This window comes from Cyrtonyx montezumae, unplaced genomic scaffold (assembly GCF_038088225.1).
Source record: "Cyrtonyx montezumae isolate F1298 unplaced genomic scaffold, pur_monq_1.0 scaffold_8, whole genome shotgun sequence".
In the NCBI taxonomy this organism is placed as follows: domain Eukaryota; kingdom Metazoa; phylum Chordata; class Aves; order Galliformes; family Odontophoridae; genus Cyrtonyx; species Cyrtonyx montezumae.
This window is the reverse complement of record NW_027072089.1, coordinates 93,697,907-93,717,448: the sequence shown is the minus strand read 5'-3', so window position 1 is coordinate 93,717,448 and position 19,542 is coordinate 93,697,907. Positions and strand designations below refer to the sequence as shown.

Here is a 19,542-nt window from a genome sequence, read left to right as displayed (position 1 = left end):
GGAGACCTCATGCAAATCTGAGAGTCCCTGGAGAGTTGGGGTTTGATGAGAAATGCATATAAATATCATAATCTGTGAAAGATATACTTCTCCAATATTTTTTATTTTATTTAAAGAAAACTACTTATTTTGTCTAGCCCTACCGTCTGGAATTTCCAAAGATAAAAAGGGCTTCTCAGCATGAGAAAACTGTAAAATGTATTTGAAAATAAATATGTAATGGCAATTGGCAATAAAGAACTTATTTTCAAATATATTTTGCAGCCTGTTTGTGCTGAGGGGTGCTTTTATCTTTGGTAATAGGTGTTGCCAGGCTGTGCAAAAATGAAGACTGTTTCCTCTTAACTCTATCAGCACCACACACACAGCAATATCCATAAGGATTTTCTCATAAAGTACTTACATATGTGTTCGACAAATGCCTCATTACAGAGGCTTAGTTTCAAGTCTCAAGAAAAGGAGCAGTTAATCACAGCTCTCCTGTCCAATTAAGCGATACCTAATTTTACGTCATAGAGTATTTCTTCCTCAATGCTTACAGACTCTAATGCTTTCTTTCAAAAGAAGCCCTGGTTATTGGGCTAATGGTGCCTTACTGGTTAGCAACCCATCACGACTGCATAGCCACACAAATGACACAAAGACTAAAGCTGCAGGGTGGGAACAAGCAGTCAATTATAGGGATGTGTGGGATTGCTATCTGCAGCATCGTGGAATTAATGTTGGGTTTTAGAAGCAAAATCACTGCCCACAGTGCAGGTGTAAAAGAAGCTTCAGTAGAGCCTCTGGGAAAGAAAGCTGGGTTCTGGAAGAATACACATTAACCACCTAGAGAAGTTTCATACTGCAGTGCAAATCTGCACAGTATTTCTTTATATAAATATATATATAAATAGTCAAACTACCACCCAACTGCTCACACAGTCTCCACACCTCACTGAAAGAGAGAAATAGAACTGGGAATAATAAAATTTTTAGACTGAGAAAAAGATGGAGATTGCTTACTAATGACCTTTATGAGTGAAACAGATTCAGCTTGGGGGAAATTTATTGTCAATTCATACGGACTTGGATAGTGAAAACAAACAAAAATAATACTGTGTGGAAGTCAAGCAGTGTCATTTACACTGTGCTGAGGCAGTTTTAACTTTCCATGGCCAATAACCCAGTCTGTCCTCTGATCCAGTGGAAAGGAATAAACCTCTGCACTGCATCTCCAGGATCTCTAGGTATAAAAACAGTGCCTTCTATCTAAATATTGCTAGATATTTGATTTCATTTATTTCTGATCAGAAATAAAATACAAATAAAATCTGAAGACAGGACAAGTGATAAAAATTTAAAGAATAAAAAATCCTGAAATATCAAATTTTCCCCAGCCTTCTCTGCCTCCAGGGTGAAATAAAAAGTAATGCCAAGAAATATTACCTGGAAGAGATTTTTCTGAATGACTGTATGCAGCCCCTAGCTATCCCAATCAGATCATGCAATACCTTACATACACCTATCACATTCCATTTGAAAAACCATTTGTTCTCTTGGTTCATTACTCCTCCCCAAAGGCTCTTACAAAATGGTGTGCCTTTTCTCTTTTCCACTTTAAATGTTCTCAGTTATTTGTTGCGGTGCCCTTGGTATCTATCAAATGCTTTTTGATAGAATAGCACAACAGCACTGAATGTTTCAATGCTGGCAAATGAATATTTCCAGTGGGAAACTGTTTCACCTGAAAACTGGCTCCACTAAAAGTTAAAAACATCTGACTTCTCTAAGGGAAGAGAGCAAAATTTATGAGCTGTGCAATCCACCTCTCTACTGACTGTAGGCAAATAGTAACAAAAGCATTTCAAGAATCAAGACTGACATAACCAATATGCACGTTTAAGGCAGGAACAAGCAATGGCAGTACCATTGAAAGCCTTATTTATGCTGATCTACATCAGACAATATGAAATAGGTAGATCTCAGCTGTGTAAAAAACCTGTTGTCGCCTTACCACAGCCATTTTTGTAAACTTCCCAAAAGAAGTCATACTTGATGCCTTTATTGAAATGTCCCTCCTCCTCCCAAAAGAAAGTTACTTTTTGGAATGTAGTACAAGTCAGAGCAGTGTCTTGAAGATGGATGTCTTATAAAAACACCCTGATGAGAAGGGTCCAGTCAATCTTGTCCAGACAAGATTGGCAACATGCTCCATGACCTTTAAACCAGCATGGGGCCTGGCATTATCATGTTCCATAAGAAAGGTTGTCTTCTTCTCCAGCTTGACTCTGGAAGTTTGAGCCTTTAGTCAGCACTGCAAAGTAACAGTTGGAGTTGAAGGTTTGTCCAGATTCCAGGAAATCCAGAGGGATCATCCCTTTCCTATTCTTAAGGGCAGTGCACATCTCTTTACCCACTGAGTGCTGCTTCATGAACTTAGATGGGGAATTCCCATGTTGTTACTCCATGGATTGACATTTTGTCTGCAGGTCATAGTGGTGATTCTATGTTTCATCACCAGTAACAATGCAGTCCAGTAAACTGTGACCTTCAGTCCTCACACTGTTTCAGCTTCCATGTCAGATGCCGATTTGTCAGACTACGCCTTGCTGCTGTCTGTCACACATCAACAAACTATAACAGTATTGGCAGGAAGACTCAATCCCTATTGATATACTACCAACATCAGCCTCTGATGCTGTGGGCCAACATAATAAAATAGGAAGCTTTACAAGCAGCCCTCATAATACTGAATTCTATAATAAAAAAGAAAGCAATTTATAACAAGGCACAATTTGCCTTGTACAAGAAATACTGTCCTGTGCACAAAGTCTGAGACTTCACTGTGCTGCCTTTTTAAAGCATACTGTAGACTTGTTTGTTTCCCTTTTTATAAACAGAAGTAATATACTTGCAAGTAATGTTGTGCTGCACTAATATTTCTGCCACTTTGTTTGCCTTACAAAATGTTAGAAGGGATCAATAGTTATAGAAACTTGAAGCATTCTGAGAAAGCATTTGCTAAAGTGAGGCATGTCTTCCATTGCTCTGCAGAAGATACAGAGTGCCTCTGCAGACTTCTCTCACTTCCTCAGAACCTACTAGGATTAAGTTAGTATACAAGTACCTTTCTGATCCATCCCTACACCATGCAACTCCACTCCAGAAAGGCTCACAGCAGCGGTGGGAAGCCACAGCATTACAGGGTCAAATATGCTGCTTGGTAAGCAGAAAATCTCAAAGGCCAAGTAGGGGCCTCTTACCTCTAAGTGAGCATTTTTACCCACTGGCAGAAAGAGGAAAGTCTGAAGTTTTATGGATAAAATACCTCTATCTAATTCACCCTGCAAAGTTTAGATGAGCATCCTTCCTCACTTCGTTCAGACAACTCAGTGGAAAGGCTATTACAGCTGTCCTGTGAAACAGTAACAAATACTCATTTAGAGAATGATGACGGGAGAAATAAATACATAAAGGAAAAGCAGAAAGGATGGAACGCTGTTGGAACAAGAACGCAAAGATAAACATGAGAATTATGTTGATAAATGCAGGAAAAATATCTTGCATCTCCTACTAACCACTGTTGAATCAACACATCAGCTAATTCTCTATGTCTGTCTTTCCCCCATAGAATACCACTGCAAACCGCCCTTTGGACTAATTACTGCCAATCTGACTTAATGCAGACAAAGAAAAGAATATATGCACCGTCCAGCTTCAACATCCAGTAAATGATGGAGAAGGACTTTTATATATGTACAGTGCTAAGAATTCAAATATATATTCTAAATAAGACAGATAGACAGATGAGTTTGCTTAAATAGCCAAAATTGAAGTACCTCCAAATAAATGGTAGAAAAACTGAAGAATCAGGTGCTTGAACTTCCGCTCTTTAAGTTAATGTTGCAATAAAGAGGAAATCAAAAGCATACTGATTAAGCAAAAAAATAAAAATAAAAATGGAGGTTTCTGATTGTTTCCACAGAGCAATCGAAGCCTACATGGCTTCATTCTGCTCCCAGTTTACCATGTTAGCCGTGAGGATGATGAAGAGATGATGAGGAAAGGCTGAGAGCTGGGACTGCTCAGTCTGGAGAAGGCTCAAAGAATATGTTATCAACATGTATAAAACCCTGAAGGGAGGGTGCTAAAAGAAGACCGAGTCAGGCTATTTTCAGTGGTGTCTGTTGCCAGAACAAGAGGCAGCAGCCACAAAACGGAACACAAGAGGCTCTTTCTGGACAGGAAATACTTCTTACTAGGAAGGAAACTGAACATGGCCACCAGTTTCCCCAGGGTATTTGTGGAGTCTCCCTCTTTGGAGGGATTCAAAAGCTGCCTGGTCCTAGGCACCATGCTCCAGGCATCCCTGCTTAGCAGGAGTTGGAACAGACACTTCAGAGACACCTTCCCACCTCAACTAATCCTCGAGTCTGTGAAACTCAAAGCAGAAAAGCAAGGTATAAGCAGCCTTCTCTATCTTCACAGGTTTGTAGGAACTGCCTCTCATTCAACTACAGCATTTTTGTTATATTTACCTAATAACATTACCTTACAAGAAGCTATATTATCTAACAAGCTGGTGTCACAGTAACTGTCTGTTAAACAGAAAACAGTTCTCTTTGAAAGCTGCAAAAAACATTCTTAGGAGATGTCCATTAAAGAAAACAGAATCAGATTAGACTTTTCTACACACAAGTGGCTTAAAACTGCCTTATCTGAGCATGTGGATGTTCTTACACAGTGTACCTCTGAGTTGATAAAGCCAGTACATCCAGTTTTTCTTGCCACACAAGGGTTGTTTTAAGTGGAAGTAACTGTATCCACCTGAAACAAACCTGCTTCAAGACATTTTTATCTAACTGCTTAGAAGAAAGATCCAGTGGTCCTCAAGGAGCACAAACTGCAAATACAGCTAATGTTCCCTTTTGCTTTTCATATGCAACAATCCTTGGGCTCTATGCTAAGGGCAACTTAGGTACACCCAAGTGTATGGCCACTAACTCCATTAGGCATCAAAGTCAGACCCGAAGTGTCTTTAAAAATGAAAACACAAGCTGAGTGGTTTCTGACAGCTTTTCTGAAAAGATAAAGTTGATTTTTGCAGTTGATCTCCACTTTGCTATTGGACACGTAGTTAATCCATTAAGCCATGTGTTAATCTCTTAATTATTTCATTCATTTTCCCATCATGGAAAATGCTATCATCAGAGGCTGAAAATGTAGCAGGATTCCCAAAGCACTCAATGGTGCTGGAGAGAATTAGACAACCAAAATAACACCTACAAGAATCAGAAACGAATACAGGACTTGGGCCTTCCCAAACACCTCATTAATAGGGACTAAAAAAAAGCGTTCCCTTTAAGTAAACTGTCCAGTATCATGGCTTCCTTAACCTCCCTGTGATAAGAGTGGGATCCATATTTGCTTACAGTTCAAGTGTGGACAGGAGAACCTGTTTCAACTCTGACCTACAAAGAGAACATTCCCAAAACACCAATTCCTCCCGATCTACCACAAGTATCCTAACTTTCCATCACATCTTGTCTTTCTCTCTCATTACCTCCTTTTTTTTTAATAAAAAAAAAATCACTTCTCAGAAAATTAAGATAAATGTGTTATTTAGAGACCTTACTGAGAGGCGCCATGATATCATTCACTCAGCCTTGTTTATGTCTCAGCATCCCCACCTGTGAAATGAGAAAAATTTATTCACTTAGTCAGTTATACTGGACTTCTGGGAAAGAAAAAAGTGGCTGAGACCCAAATAGTGATGAAACTCTGTCATGAAGCACAGCACACAAAACATCATTCTTAGTTATACTTAGAGCTTCATATGTGTAGCTCAGTCCATCTTTATTTAAACACAAAACATCCTGACTTCATATACTCCCCAGATTCTCAGGAAAAGTCCAAGATCTGCCTTACTGAAAAACTGGAACAAAATGAGAATGTTGCAAAATGTGTTTTCCTTTCTGTGGAATTAAGCTCTAAAAAAAGAGGATCTTCACTTCTCCTTTCATGTCAAACTAAATCCCATGAAAAAGAAAACCTCTTTGCAAAAGAGGTTTTCAAAAATGAAGTACCCATAGGGAAACTACCATAAATCCTTTTCCCAAAACACAAATAGTTCTATCTGTCAGAAGATGCCCTAGGACATTTACAACAACAGCTCACATTAAAAGAAGTCTTAGCATCCTTCACCTTCCCAGAAAATCTGGTTCTTCCTGCTAACATAGAAACAGCTTGTTTTTACAACCATAGTTTCTATCTTATCCAACCTCACAGATCTTTAACAATAAAAACAAAAGTCTACTCCTGTAAATTAAACAATCTTCCAATCTGTCTCCTTTGGTAAGATATCAAAACCTTAAAAGTACGTTTTATGCCTGAAGTGCTCTGCAATGCTTTAAAAATGAGAATTTGCCGATCGTTCACATAGTAATGAAAACACCAGCTGTATTTGGTTCTAAATGTTCTGCAGCTGTTCCCGACACACAAATTTGGATCCACATCATTTCCCTCTTGGGCTAGTCCACCAAAGGACGCTAGTGAATAAGTTCACATAATATAGTCAGATCAATGATCCACTTAGCCTAAAGTCCTGTTTACAAAGGTGGCCATAAACTGATGCCCAGGGAAAGGTAAAAATAAGTGCCCAGATAAGGTGTAAATAAACACCTGTAAGTAAGTTATCCACCTCCCAACCATCTATCAAGGGAAAGAAACCAGACTTTACAGCGGTAACTAGTAGGAGAATAAGCTGAAATATGGGAGACTCTGAACATGGGGGAACACTTTCACACCATGAAGTTAAACAAGCATTGGAGCAAAATGCCCAGAGAGTACTTGGAGGCTTTCAAGACCAGACTGACTAAAGCCCTGAGTAAATTTGTATGAGCTAGGAAACCCTGCTTTGATCAGGAGATTGGACTAGAGATCTCCTGAGGTTCCTCATGATCTTAACTATCCAATATTTTTTTCATCTGAAGATCTCTTTAATCTGCTTTATATAACTGACCTTAACAGTGTCTGAGCTGCTTGTGCAAATGGACCAGGTATGCTGTAACCTTCAGCATTTTAATGACAAAACCAACTATCTGTCATCATCCCATAGAGGAAAGTTGGAGAAAGACTTCTCTAGGATGTAGCCTCTCTGTAACTTGCCTTATGGAATTAGGCCTTCTGGCAAAAGAAAGCATGCCAAACGCAATAAGCCTCAACGATATTTATTCTGCAGTAATCTCATTTAATTTGTAGATTCTTTCAGCAATACTAGATGCATTTACTTTCAGGTAGCTAAAGATGGTGAATGGTGACAGGTCTCCACACTAGCCCTCAGAAAAAAAAAAAACAAAAAAACAGCAAGAGCTCCTACTCAGAATGCAAGCCTTTTCAACTTCTGCTTAAGGAGCTGGAACAATGTGACTGACAACATTGGAGCCAATAGATCTAACAACAAATTGCAACTCTGCCTAGAAATGCTTACATTCACTTCCTTCAGTTTGTCAGAAACTGTAACAAAGAACCAAGCAGTAGAGATATGAGAAGATGGGAAACTTTTCTCAGTGAGCCTTGGAAGAGTCTCTCCAGCATTTCATTTTGCTCACCGTAACAGAAATAGTTTGAAAAACTATTAGAAAAACTTTGAGAACCACTCAAAGTTTTGGGAGTAACATGATAACTCCTTTTTCCTTGCACGGTGTTAAATTCAGTAGGAATAAAAGTATCAGCATCATGTTTGCTTTGCCTCCAGAAATAGCATGCCCACTAGCTCATGAAGACAGTTGTGTTAGGAAAAGCATTCAGTGGGGCAGCTGGAGGAAGTCCTGTACTGAAGATTCCTGCTGCTTACAAACAATAATCTGGAGATTTCTGACCTATATCATGCCTCTTACAGATGAGTCTTAGACAAATTCTTCCATTCACATGGAAGTTATGCATGAACTTAAACTAGCACTGCAAGAGAAACCTGCAGTAGTCATCATCCATCTGTAGATGTTTGTGGGCACCAGCTTTTCTTTTCTATGTCAAGAAAAGAAGAAGAAAGAAACAAAACAAAACAAAAAAAAACACCCTTCTGTTGCTCCATTAGAAGCTTGATTAGAAGAATAATGCCTCAGGCAAACCCTAGAGGTGGAAGAAACTTGAAAGAAACACAGTGCTGGAAAACTATGTTGATGCAATATTAAACGAGTGAAATCACGGAAGAAAGAAAAAAATATCCTGAAGAGTCAGATTCTGAATTCCTTTATTAGTGATTTGACATGAGCCTACTTATGCTAATTATTGTAGAGTGGCTAGTTATAGCAATTGTACCACTCACAAATGTAAGATGCAGAACCAGGCCCACAGCTGCAGATCAGAATCACAAGAAAACCAACCACACAAGCCCGAGGACTGCTGCTGCCTGAGCACTGCCAAAACATCACTGACCTTGTTATTCCTGCTGCAGTCATTGAGTGTCTTGCCACAATCAGGTAGTGGTGAAGAGGGATGGGGAAGGCCATGGGGACCTGCCTACACACAAACAGCATTTTTTCTGTATCAGAAATTGCTCCAATTATGTGGAAGGGACAACCACACAAAAGAGCTGGTTCCTCCCTGGAGATTTGCATCATACAGTCCAAACATTTAAAATGCATTTACTCTGGGGCTGAGATAGCCCCTAAGATACCACAGGCTGGAAGTGCAAAGCAGAAATGCAGAATGAAAAAGGAAAGCGTTCCAATCCAGTCTTATTCAAAACTTCACTGTTCTTTAGCGCCACTGTTGTTTCCTTACACACAGAAGCCAGCTGCATATTTTTTAGTCACCCTTCACCTTTCACCTGTTAGTGTGAGGTGCATTTAATTTGTTCAGTGTCACATCAAAGAATTTTTGGAGGTCTTCATTCAAAACCATCAAAATGAATCACCTTGAGAAACCAGCCCTACCAGAAGCACACAGTGACACTGTTATCAGTGTCACAACCTCCTGGGGCCCTGGCTACTACCACCCCACCCCTCAGACCATAATGTCCTATGCTGCTTATAGAAAAGGTTATCTTTTCCTGCAGTAAGGACCAGGAATTGACCAATTACAGTCCCTGACAAGCCCTAAACTCATTTTAGGAATGTAATTTGGACTTCTTTTTTTTCCAACCTGGTATTTTCAGGGAGATATGAAAGCACACAGAGGTAAAGGCTTACCTTTAAATACCAGGGCTTTCTCTCAGTGAAGTACTCCACTTTTTGCTCCAAACACATGTGCTTAGCGTGACACTTAGGTAACCATGCTGAAGAAGAGGGCAATCTTTTCACTCGTGCTGGCTCTGATTCTGGTCAATCTGCTAAAGGTGCAAGGTGAGTCAAACATTGGCAAAACAATCTTCCTAAATTTGAACTGAGATTCACATTCCAGAGTGGATTTACTCCCAGATTTAACTCTCTTCTCCAATTCATGCTTGGGATCTCTGATCCACAAAAGCAACTATGCAGATATTTACACAACCCTAGAAGTACCTGGGTTTTTCCACAGTCCTCTTCATACATGTAAATTCCTTTCTGGTTTTGTTTTTCTTTTTTCTTTTTTTTTTTTTTTAACAGGCACACCTGTTACCCCTGTGCTTGAGGAAACAAGCATGGAGCAAAGCAGTGATCTCAGCGTGCAACCAAGCACTGAGTTCCCTGTGGCATGCAGCAGAGACCCGTACAAAAAGGAAGGCATGGAGCAAACTGGGAACACTGGAGTACATGAAGGTGAACAGGCCACTTGGGAGATAAGTGGAGAGCCAAGTACTGAAACCACCATTAACTCAAGCGTGGAGTCAAACAAAGAACCAACCCAGAAGCCAACCACTGCAATACCTGGTAAGACCCATTTTGTCTTTGACTGTTCTCCTGTTATTGTTAGCTCACTTATTTTTGCTACTCCAGTGCTTTCATCTTTACTTCACTAACCGAAGAGAACACAAACAAATAAACATAAAACAGTGCTTTTCCATGTAGTCTACTTCTGATCTGGCATGACAGAGATCTAGCACCCTCTGTTCTTTTTATTCCAAACCATTAAAAAATTGCTAGCAATGGAAGAGGAAAGACAGAATCCCACAGACAGCTTTTGTTACTATGTATGAGTGTAAAGTAAGGAGGTTTTACCTACCCTCTTCATGACAGATATTACTCTTGTGGGCTGTAACAGTACTTGCTTATAACATGCATTTTTCACATGGAAGAACATATGGCGGAGTGTTACCGTTAAAAGACCTGTGGTTTGCTTGAGTGAGATCTCACTGGTGAGCCTCAGCTCTGTAAAGATGAGATAAACTATGTCCTACAGAAGTAAAACCTGAAGAACAGCTAACAAGTATAGGTTCTGTTGTATCAACCCACAAAGAACTCTCACTCACAAGATGCCAGCCAAGGAGCACTGTAGAACAAAAGCTCTACCCCTACTAGATCAACCTGATCTAGTGGGTGGCAATCTTACCCATGGCTGGGGGTTGGAACTTGATCTTGCTTGTCGATCCTCTAACCCAAGCCATTCTCTGACCTTAAGAATATGACTTTTCTTGAAAAAATTGCCTTTGAAATGCTTCTGCTTTGTTTCTTCCTTTTACTTCAATGGTGCTTCAGACAATGCCCACATTAGGATAATTTTGAAGTTATAATAATCACATTCGGTGTGATTTTAGAAAATGGAGCAATCCACGATATCACACTGGTACAGGCTGCACAGGGAGGTGGTGGAGTCTCCTTCTTTGGAGACATTCAAGACCCATCTGGATGCCTACTGTGCAACCTGGGCTAGGGAGCTGCTTTGGCAGGGGGTTGGACTCCATGATCTCTAGAGGTCCCTTCCAACACCTACAGTTCTGTGATATCAGCCAGCTCTACTACCACAAACATAAAGGAGCACTAGGGTAAAATTTCCTAACTCTGTAAACCATCACCCTCACCACCTTTAACAACAGTGCACTGTTGAGACCTTAAACTCTTCCCTAAACAAATGTAAGGAACCTGAGTCAGGAATTACTATCAAGCACTATCGTTTGATAGTGCTATCAAACATTACTGTCACCTTTAGACTGGATTTCCATATCTTCGTTGTAATGTAAACTGCTGTGCCTTGCATCTCCATGCATTACCATAATGAGCTGTTTTATCATGCACTCAGATTCATTAATGAATAAAGGAAGAGAGCTTCACTACCAGACATTGTTAATCCTTATGTTTTTTTGTTTGTTAAAAAAATAATAAAAATTGAGCTATGTCTTATGTAAAGCACTGAAAGTAAGCATCTTTTAAATGGATAGAAGGACCTTCTCAACCATGAAGTCCCGAGGCTTTTGTTTGTTCTTTAGTAAATACAGTAGTTTGTGTAGAAACAATCTTAATTCCCATGGTGTTCACAATAATCAATTTGCAAAGTCCCAAAGTGACAGCTCTGAGCTGTTCTGTCACTGTCTTTTTTTTTTACTCTAGAATAAACTGCAGCATTATATCCTGATGGAAAAGCAACAGTTACTCTTACCTGCAGAGTTGATACCACAACTAGTAAGATGAAAGAGCACACAAATGGTAACTGCAGCAAGCTGGATGGAAGGGCAGAATTCACTGTGTCACTGTGAAACTACAGCGTGTAGGAAAATAGATGAGGAACCCTGTCTAATTCTTGCTTACTTTAACAGTTTAACTAGATCACAGGATAACCTGTGCTGTTTTGCTTGCATGATATCACTAAATAAAGAACACTAGCGCAAATATATGCCTTGTCATTATTGTAAATCCTTTCCTTGATTCACTTAAGAATGAAAATACTAATCAAAAAAGTCATAGGGCACTGTTTCCTAGGTCTCCTCTCAAACTCATTTTAGAAGACTAATCCTTGTTTTTTTCCTGGCTTTATTACTGTTATGAACATGCCTACAGGAATTAGGAACAGAATTGTGGAAGTCTTTTCAGACCAGCTTCACGAGGCTTCAGCAGACTTAAAGTAGTCAGACGAAGGCGTCATATGTCCCCCTCAGTCTGAAAACAAGACATTCTTTAGCCCATTATCCTACCTTAGATTATAGACTATGCAATGGTGAACAGAATTAGGACACAACCATGGCTGCAACATGCAAAACTGGATCTGAGAGATTCCATGGTTTACAAGCACAACCACTAACAAGTCACTTATCTGCTAATTTTAAATGCACACAGATGTGCCAGAGAATAAGTTTACTTCTGATAAAACTGCATGTAACAACATAAATTAGACACATGAACATATTATTACTTACCCATTTATTTCTCATATAATACCCATGTACTTTCCACTGGCCAGCATTAACTGCAGCATTCCTTGCTTGGTCATGTTACTGTTGTAGCCAAAAGAGCAGGTGAGGTGCTAAAGACTCAAAAATTCACAGTAAATTCAGACCCCAGCAAGAGTCACATCTACAAAAAGCTTTTGGTGCTTACTTGACTGGAAGATTCAGACACAGTAGTTTTGCTAATGTGCCAGTACCCTTACACCACTGCTGCAGCATACCAGGACACAGTGAGGAAAAGGCAGAGATGATGGCTACAGGCAGCTCTGAACCTACTTCTTAATGCAGAAGGAAATTTGGACTGGAGCTGGAGTGGTGAGAGAACATCCTTTGCCTCAACCATAAGCTGCACAATATTTTGTTCAACAACAGCCTCTAAAATATTCAGTAGGTCTCTCCTTCACTGACATCACAGCATGTATAGTTCAGGGCCAAGAGGTTCACTCTGGTATCTCAATATCTTCCACTGGGAACCTGAGGCAAATTGTTAACAAAGACGGCACTAACATTACAGCAATCTGAAAAAGATGAGAAAGACTTCTAAAAAAGCATCCCTTCCCTGAACAAAAACAAAAAGACCCAAAAACAAAACATACACTTACTCTACTCTGAGTAAAACCAGCGATTACAACAGCAGCTAAAAAACAGACTTCTGTTTCAAATAACCCACAAACAACAGAGCCAAATGCAAGTTCACATTAACTTTCAGAAGTGATCAGAACACCTGGGTGCTGGCTCAATTTAGGAGGATTCTATTATCTGAAATGTCAAGCTCAGTTTTACGCCCAGCAAGACTTTGTACTTGAAGGCCAGGAAAAAATGGAAAAAGATTTATCTCCTTTGCCAACTTCTGCTGGCTGCCCAGCACTGGCAGTTGGCCTGAGAGACACAACATGCTACTGACAATAAAACTGCTATTTTGGCTAATTTTTCTGAGAATTTTCACACTTTTTAGCCAGTTCAGTCCAACACTGTACACATACAGAGACTCTTTTCAGTAAAAGAAAGGCTTAAGTTGGTTTCTGTTCATGTGAAATAGCATAGACCCAGAAGGGCACAGCTCTATACAATACACCTCTGAGTCAAAGAATTCAGTTGAACAGGACTGGTGAAATAAAAGATATACCTTCCACAGAAATAAACTCTGAAGTCCTTTACCCTCTCTGAAAAGGCCAAAAATGACAAGTGCACAAAGGCAACTGTGCTTTAACTGAATGTTTTAATAGGGATGGGTACAATTAATATACTGTAACAGTTAATGATTCTCAAAGAAATCCTACTATTTTACTGAATAAATTAACAGTTGAACAAAAATCCAAAATTGAGTAAAAACCCTGCAAGTCTCCTGGGGAACCTTCCAGTTACCACTCCAGTTACCACTGTCACTGTTACATAACCAGAAAATGTACTGTTATGACTCTCTTGTTTCACCAAACGTTTCCACTGAAGGATCAGCAATAGTCAATGACTAATTCCTTCAACAAATTACAGTCCATTATCATGCAGGCTGCCCTTAGGTAAAGGTGTGGCAACAGATTCTTTGCTTTCTGTCAGTGCTCTTGGCTGATGAACAAAAACACTGAACTTGATGCCTTGGTTAGCAGCTGCCCTCACAAAACCACTATTGGCAGTCATGGTGATGGCTTTTAAAGTGTCTCCTGTCCCAAAAATGGTTAGAGAACGGCTGTTGATTTTTGAACTAGCCACTAATCGTAAGGCACGGTCAGATGGCTGATCTGGGACCACAGAAATTCTTTTAACAAGCAATGCAGCTCGCTCTTTCTCCCCAGGTCCTCCCAGTGTCTCCAAGATTGACTGAAAATCTCTGACAGCAGATTCACATGCAAAGAGCTCCTTCCCCTCCATGAACTCCTCCAGCTGAGGCAGGACTCTCTCCCTCCTTTCTTGAGCCGCTTGCTCTGTTAGCACTTTTTCTTTGAAGATGAAGTAGCAGCCACCATAACTCAGAGCAGAGACATAGGTTATTAATGTAGTGATATCCAAGTTCACTCTATTGCAAACGTTTACTTTGATCTGTGTAGGAAAAGCAATGCTGGTCACTAAATTCTCCCGATCTACTCTGGTCACCTGCAATTCAAGGCCTTCTTCATCCGATTCACTGGCACTTAGGTGCTGGTTTTCCACAGATGGTTCTACTGGTGAGTTCACTGCAACGACATCTCCTCGCACAGATATCCCCATCTCCTTGAGTCTCTCTGCCATAGGACTGGACACGCTGTTGTAGAAGGCAAATATTATGTGGGGATTGCTGTACTCCACTGGCTGCTGACGGCTTGCCTGCAGGAAGTCCTCTGCCTGCTCAATGACACTTTTGTCACCATACTGGCCCCTCCCCAGCCAGATGTTATGCAGGGCTTCAGCCTTTCGACCAATGGCCTTCACCCACGTGTGACCTCCATTTGCCACAACGTCTACTACCAGTGACTGTTTATTTCCAAACCTGTCTTCATAAGCAAAGACATGGAGGACACTGACTACATCCTCTAGGTTCTCTGCTGACTGGACAACAGCTTGGAGATGGGTGAGGTTTGTACTCTGCAGATGGGATTCTTTAATGACCACCTTCCCTGACTCCACTTTGTGTAAGAAGTTTAACTCAGCCTTTAGTTTGCCACATAGTTTTGCTCCACCTTCTATTCTCCTCTTCTGGTACTTGGAAAGGGCTTCTGCTCTCTTGATCAATTCTTCGGCAACAGCAATTCTTTCACAAAGCAAAGACTGCACAGACATGTTGGAAACATTATTCCTATTAGATGAAAACAAAGGATAAGATTGTTAGGACACAGCTAAGAATAAATACAGTCAGAAGGTCATTGCAACAGTACACATTGTAATTTCATAGCAGATTCAGTGGAACAGCTACCTGAACAGTAAAGCACAAGCATCAGGAACCTCAGCATGACCCCCACCAAAGCCTTCACCTCTGTAAACACAACCTTGAGCCTACGATCACACGTCTCAGTAAGGAAGAACAACAGCCCTCAAGTCTCCACAGATGCCTTGTAAGGTCGTGGATCTTTTCCCTCACGTCTGAGCCCCTCACAGAGCCAATCACTTAGAGAGATCTCAGCTCCCAAAGTTGATTTGCAGATGTTGCCATTCAGAGGAAAATCAGAAATCCTCTTAATGCCATATGCAAATCTTTCCCTTCCCTCAAACCATATTACTGTTATAAAATTAGTCATCTACCATGCTTACAGATACGTGTAAATCACTAGGTCTGCTTTGCAGCAGTTATTTTATATAGTGTATAAAATGCCCATTATATTTTACAATTCTGAGCAGCACACCTCTGTCCTCTTCAACTTACACTACACAATCCCCTGAATGAGCTACTAACACCCCTGTGGATAAATTTCAACATTATGCAGCACTGTGACAAAATATAATTTATAATTCCAGGGCCAGGAAGATCTGGAAACCTCTATGTTCTCTAGCTTCACCACAAAATCACAGGGGCTGGAAGAGACCTCTACAGACCATCAAGTCCAACCCCCTGCTAAAACACATTCATGAGAGATTTATTATGCAGCACTAGATAAACGCATTTATCTGCATTGATACTACTTAGTACGTTTCCCTGAGCATAATGATAGGAATTGCTTAACTGAATGATTTGAAAAATGTAGAATTAAGTATCACATTAAAAAAATGCAATTTTTGAAGACACTCAGTAAATTGCCACTATGGAGAGTGAAATTCATCAATCTGCACTCCCAGCTGTAAGTATAAATAGATGTTCCTGTGATTTTTATCTAAACAGCACTTTGAAGAAAACTAGGAACTAAAGGTCCTTTCCTCTCAAAATCCCAACCAAGCAGGCTCAAGTCTTCACTGCCCAAAGTGAATCTTCCTCTTACCAGTGCCTGGACAGCATGACTCTGACCCACTTTTGGCCCTCGTGACACAGAAATTAAATACAGCTCACGCCTTCTACAATTTTTGTCTTGATATCTCTTGCCCTCCACAGCCACTCTTTGCAGCCAGAGCTCATGGGCACTTTTTTTAGCAGGTACTGCTTTTTCCTCAGCACCTTCCTGAGGCAGCTCTTGGGTATCAGTGAAGAGCATTTCTAATCCAGTGATCCCAAAATTGTACCTTCAGGGTTCCTCAGTCACAACAAGAGACTCACACTTCTGCAATGACACTTCAAGCATATCTGTGAAGGGACATCCACCTCCCACCACCTCCAGCCCTCACTTTCCCTTTCACAGCCAGGAGGCACAGAACCACGTGAGGTTCTGCAGTGCTGGCAAGCTACTGCATCTGACACCCTTGCCCAATTACTAGGAAGGAGTGAAGCTTTAAAGGCCTTCAAACAGCCATACGCAGTGCCTCCTGTGAGTTCCGCTTATACAACCCGAGTCCGAGGGCAGGCAGGGTGCTGAGCCAGACAGTGCCACGTCACATCCCATAGCAGCAGCTTATGCTCTGTGGTTATTACAGTAATGGCAGAACATTGCATAATTTACTTTCAGCAGGAAGCCAAAGAATAATCGTGTATGCAAAGGAACGAGTAAAACCTTGCAGTTACTACCTCGGCATCTCTCCCCACAGCAGTTCCAACTTTCACAAGAACACTAAGACTTCAGGATGAAGCCCAGTTCTTACAGGAAAGTAAGCCCACCAATCCAGCCCAGCTTTTCAGCGACACAGCTGGGAGACCCCACTGTTACCCGCAAGGTGCCCGAAGCGGCAGCACTCCTGGAAGCAATGAAAATCACCCCCTCAAAGAAGCCGGCGGGTGCTAAGGACGAGCGCAGTGCCGCAGCTCCCAGGCCGCCCACCGCCAGCTGGGGGCGACCCTCAGCGCACTCGCAGGCGGCCTTTAACCCGGTTCCTCTCCCCTCCAGCACGTCAGCGCGGCGCCATTTTGAGCGCGGGCAATGAGAGCTCGGCGCGCGTCCCCAGGCAGCCCCCGCCTCGCCCTCAGTACGGCCCTCAGGACGCGGCCTCCGCTCCCCTTTACTCCCGGCGGCTGCGAGGACGCGCCCAACCCCAATCACGCTCACCACCCTGGCCGAGCGGTTCCGTGCTCTCCTCCCTCCCCGCCGCACCCCGGCGGTAGCGGCCTTCCCCCAGGCGGTGCTGCGGACGGTTCGGCCCAGCGCCTCCCCCGGGCCGCCGGGCGGGGACAGCTGCGGCACCAGCGTGGCGCTGCGCTACGGAGTACGGGGGCGTGGGGGAGTCCTTCAAAAGCACTAATTTCATCTTTAAAAAAAGCGCCTTTTTTCAGATCCTGGGATAGTACGTTATAACACAAGAATATTTGGGCTTTTTTCCCAGAGGAAAGCAGATTTCAGCTTCTGCGGAGTGATTGTGTGCTTGCTTCAGCTTTTTGCTCTCCTGGAAGGCTAGAGCATAGTCACATCTGGGCTTTAATTTTAGAGTGGGAGAAACAGCCACGTATGAATAACGTATCAATTACAAAGTCATTTGGTGCTCAATATGAGCAGTGGCACTCCATGATCAAGCACTTCGTGGCCTTACTTGCCCCAGGATGCTGCCTGCCGCAGCAGTAGTGCAGTCCAACCACTCACAGTTATCTCCCAGTGGCCTCTGGCCTCTTCCTGTGCTGCAGCAAGGATGTCCGTCTTCTCCCCAGCTGCTGCTGCTGAAGTTCACTGTGGGCTCCCATAGCAAGTAGCCCTTTCTAGTGGTTGATTTCACAAGCACTAGGAAGCTGAAAGCATGCTGTAAAGGGCTTACCACACCTGTAACTTCTACCACTTTGCTTAATCTAACAGTCCCGCTGAACTAGTGATAGCATTCAAACCACTGTTTCAAACCACCAGTGGTTCAGGCTGTGATTCAACAGTTCCCATACAGTCCTCCGAATGGGGCAGGAAGAACTGGGCATAAAATACACATAACGTCCATAACAATTACCAGAAAGTCAGCATTTTCCTTAGCATACAATACTTTCCATACAATGCACGTTTGGTGTTACTGGTTTTGAAAGATCTGTTTATGAAGTTTATCCCGACATTCACCTAATAACTAGCAGTGTTTGTCTCTAACTCCCTACCTCTGAGCAAAGGTTATACAGGGTACACTGCTCCTCCAAGCTCCATCAAGACCCACCTCTCCATACTGGCACATGTTCAATGATTTCTTCTTAGAACTCTGAGTTAAGAAGCTACATCCCTCTCAGAGTTAGGTACTTGGTCATGTCAAAATATGCACGATTATAAATAATTGTTTGCAGTCCATCTTGCTGAAGTCTGGACAGCTGGCTTTGCCAACATTGGAAGAATGACTTTTTTTTCCTTCTTCTGAGTATATAAGACCCGTCTTTGCAATCACTTGAGGGGGAAGAAGAGGGGGAGATGCTGTCTGAATGTTCTCTTGCTATGATCATAGTTAATAAAACTTTCTTTTGATCTGTCTTAACTTGTACTTGCTCTATTGCACATTCGGAGTCCCTATAATTCTCTGACACAGAAATTACTACATCATTAAACCACAGGAAAAATTAAAGGCACGAGCTTTCACATTTCTTCACACATATAAAACAAGCAATTTTCTACAGGGGGGGAAAGCTGTTCACTTAAATATATACACACAAAAAAAAATCCCCACCCACCCGAAAAACATGAATACTTTAAAACATTTTTCATTTGCCCCACTATTACCACCTTGGGAGTGAAATACTTTGGTTTCAACTACATTTCATAAGGCATTCTTCACTAATCTTTCTAGAAGAGGATGCAACTAACCTGCTGTTGTTCATGCTAATCTTTTTCTTGAGAACCTACCTGCTTTTTTTTTTTATTTTATATTTTTGGCACACAAAGCTCCTTTTAAATATTTATATAGCATGACAATTAGATTGAATGGAAATATTCAAGTAGAATCCCACTCTTCAGAATGATAATTCTGGACATGTATTAAAAACTAGTAATATAGAGCTTCTGGTTTCAGTTCCTAGTTGCTTAGTCCCTGGTTTTCAGAGTAAAAGACACTCAAAAAGTAATCAGTAGAACTCTTAAAAGAACCATTTGAACATATTTATTTCTGACATTATGAAATAAAACTTCATTCTGTGGTACGCTTAAGAGATTCTTATTTGCCTAATGATAACAGAAAACACTAGAAGACATAGAAAAGATCAATTTGTTTATATGTCAGTTTCTTTGGACTTATTATTTTCTTCATTGGTTATGGATGGCTTACATCTAACCTGTCTGGCTGCTCCCATATAACTTTATTAATGTACAAGCAGACTGATACAACTATCC

At 41.3% G+C, this 19,542-nt stretch overlaps 1 protein-coding gene across 2 annotated transcripts; it reads right to left on the bottom strand.

The window, feature by feature from the left end:
• Positions 1–13,695: 13,695 nt before the first annotated feature.
• On the bottom strand, positions 13,696–17,338 carry CUNH7orf25 (chromosome unknown C7orf25 homolog). Of its 2 annotated transcripts, none has more exons than XM_065752450.1 (2): positions 17,314–17,338; positions 13,696–15,047 (listed from the first exon to the last, which is right to left on the bottom strand). In XM_065752450.1, the coding sequence occupies exon 2, from the start codon at positions 15,029–15,031 to the stop codon at positions 13,766–13,768; it is 1,266 nt and encodes a 421-aa protein (XP_065608522.1). In that variant the 5' UTR covers positions 15,032–15,047; positions 17,314–17,338; the 3' UTR covers positions 13,696–13,765. The 2 variants fall into 2 exon arrangements, with proteins under 2 accessions (XP_065608522.1, XP_065608523.1); XM_065752451.1 differs by lacking the exon at positions 17,314–17,338 and adding an exon at positions 16,400–16,420.
• Between the last annotated feature and the right edge of the window lie 2,204 nt (positions 17,339–19,542).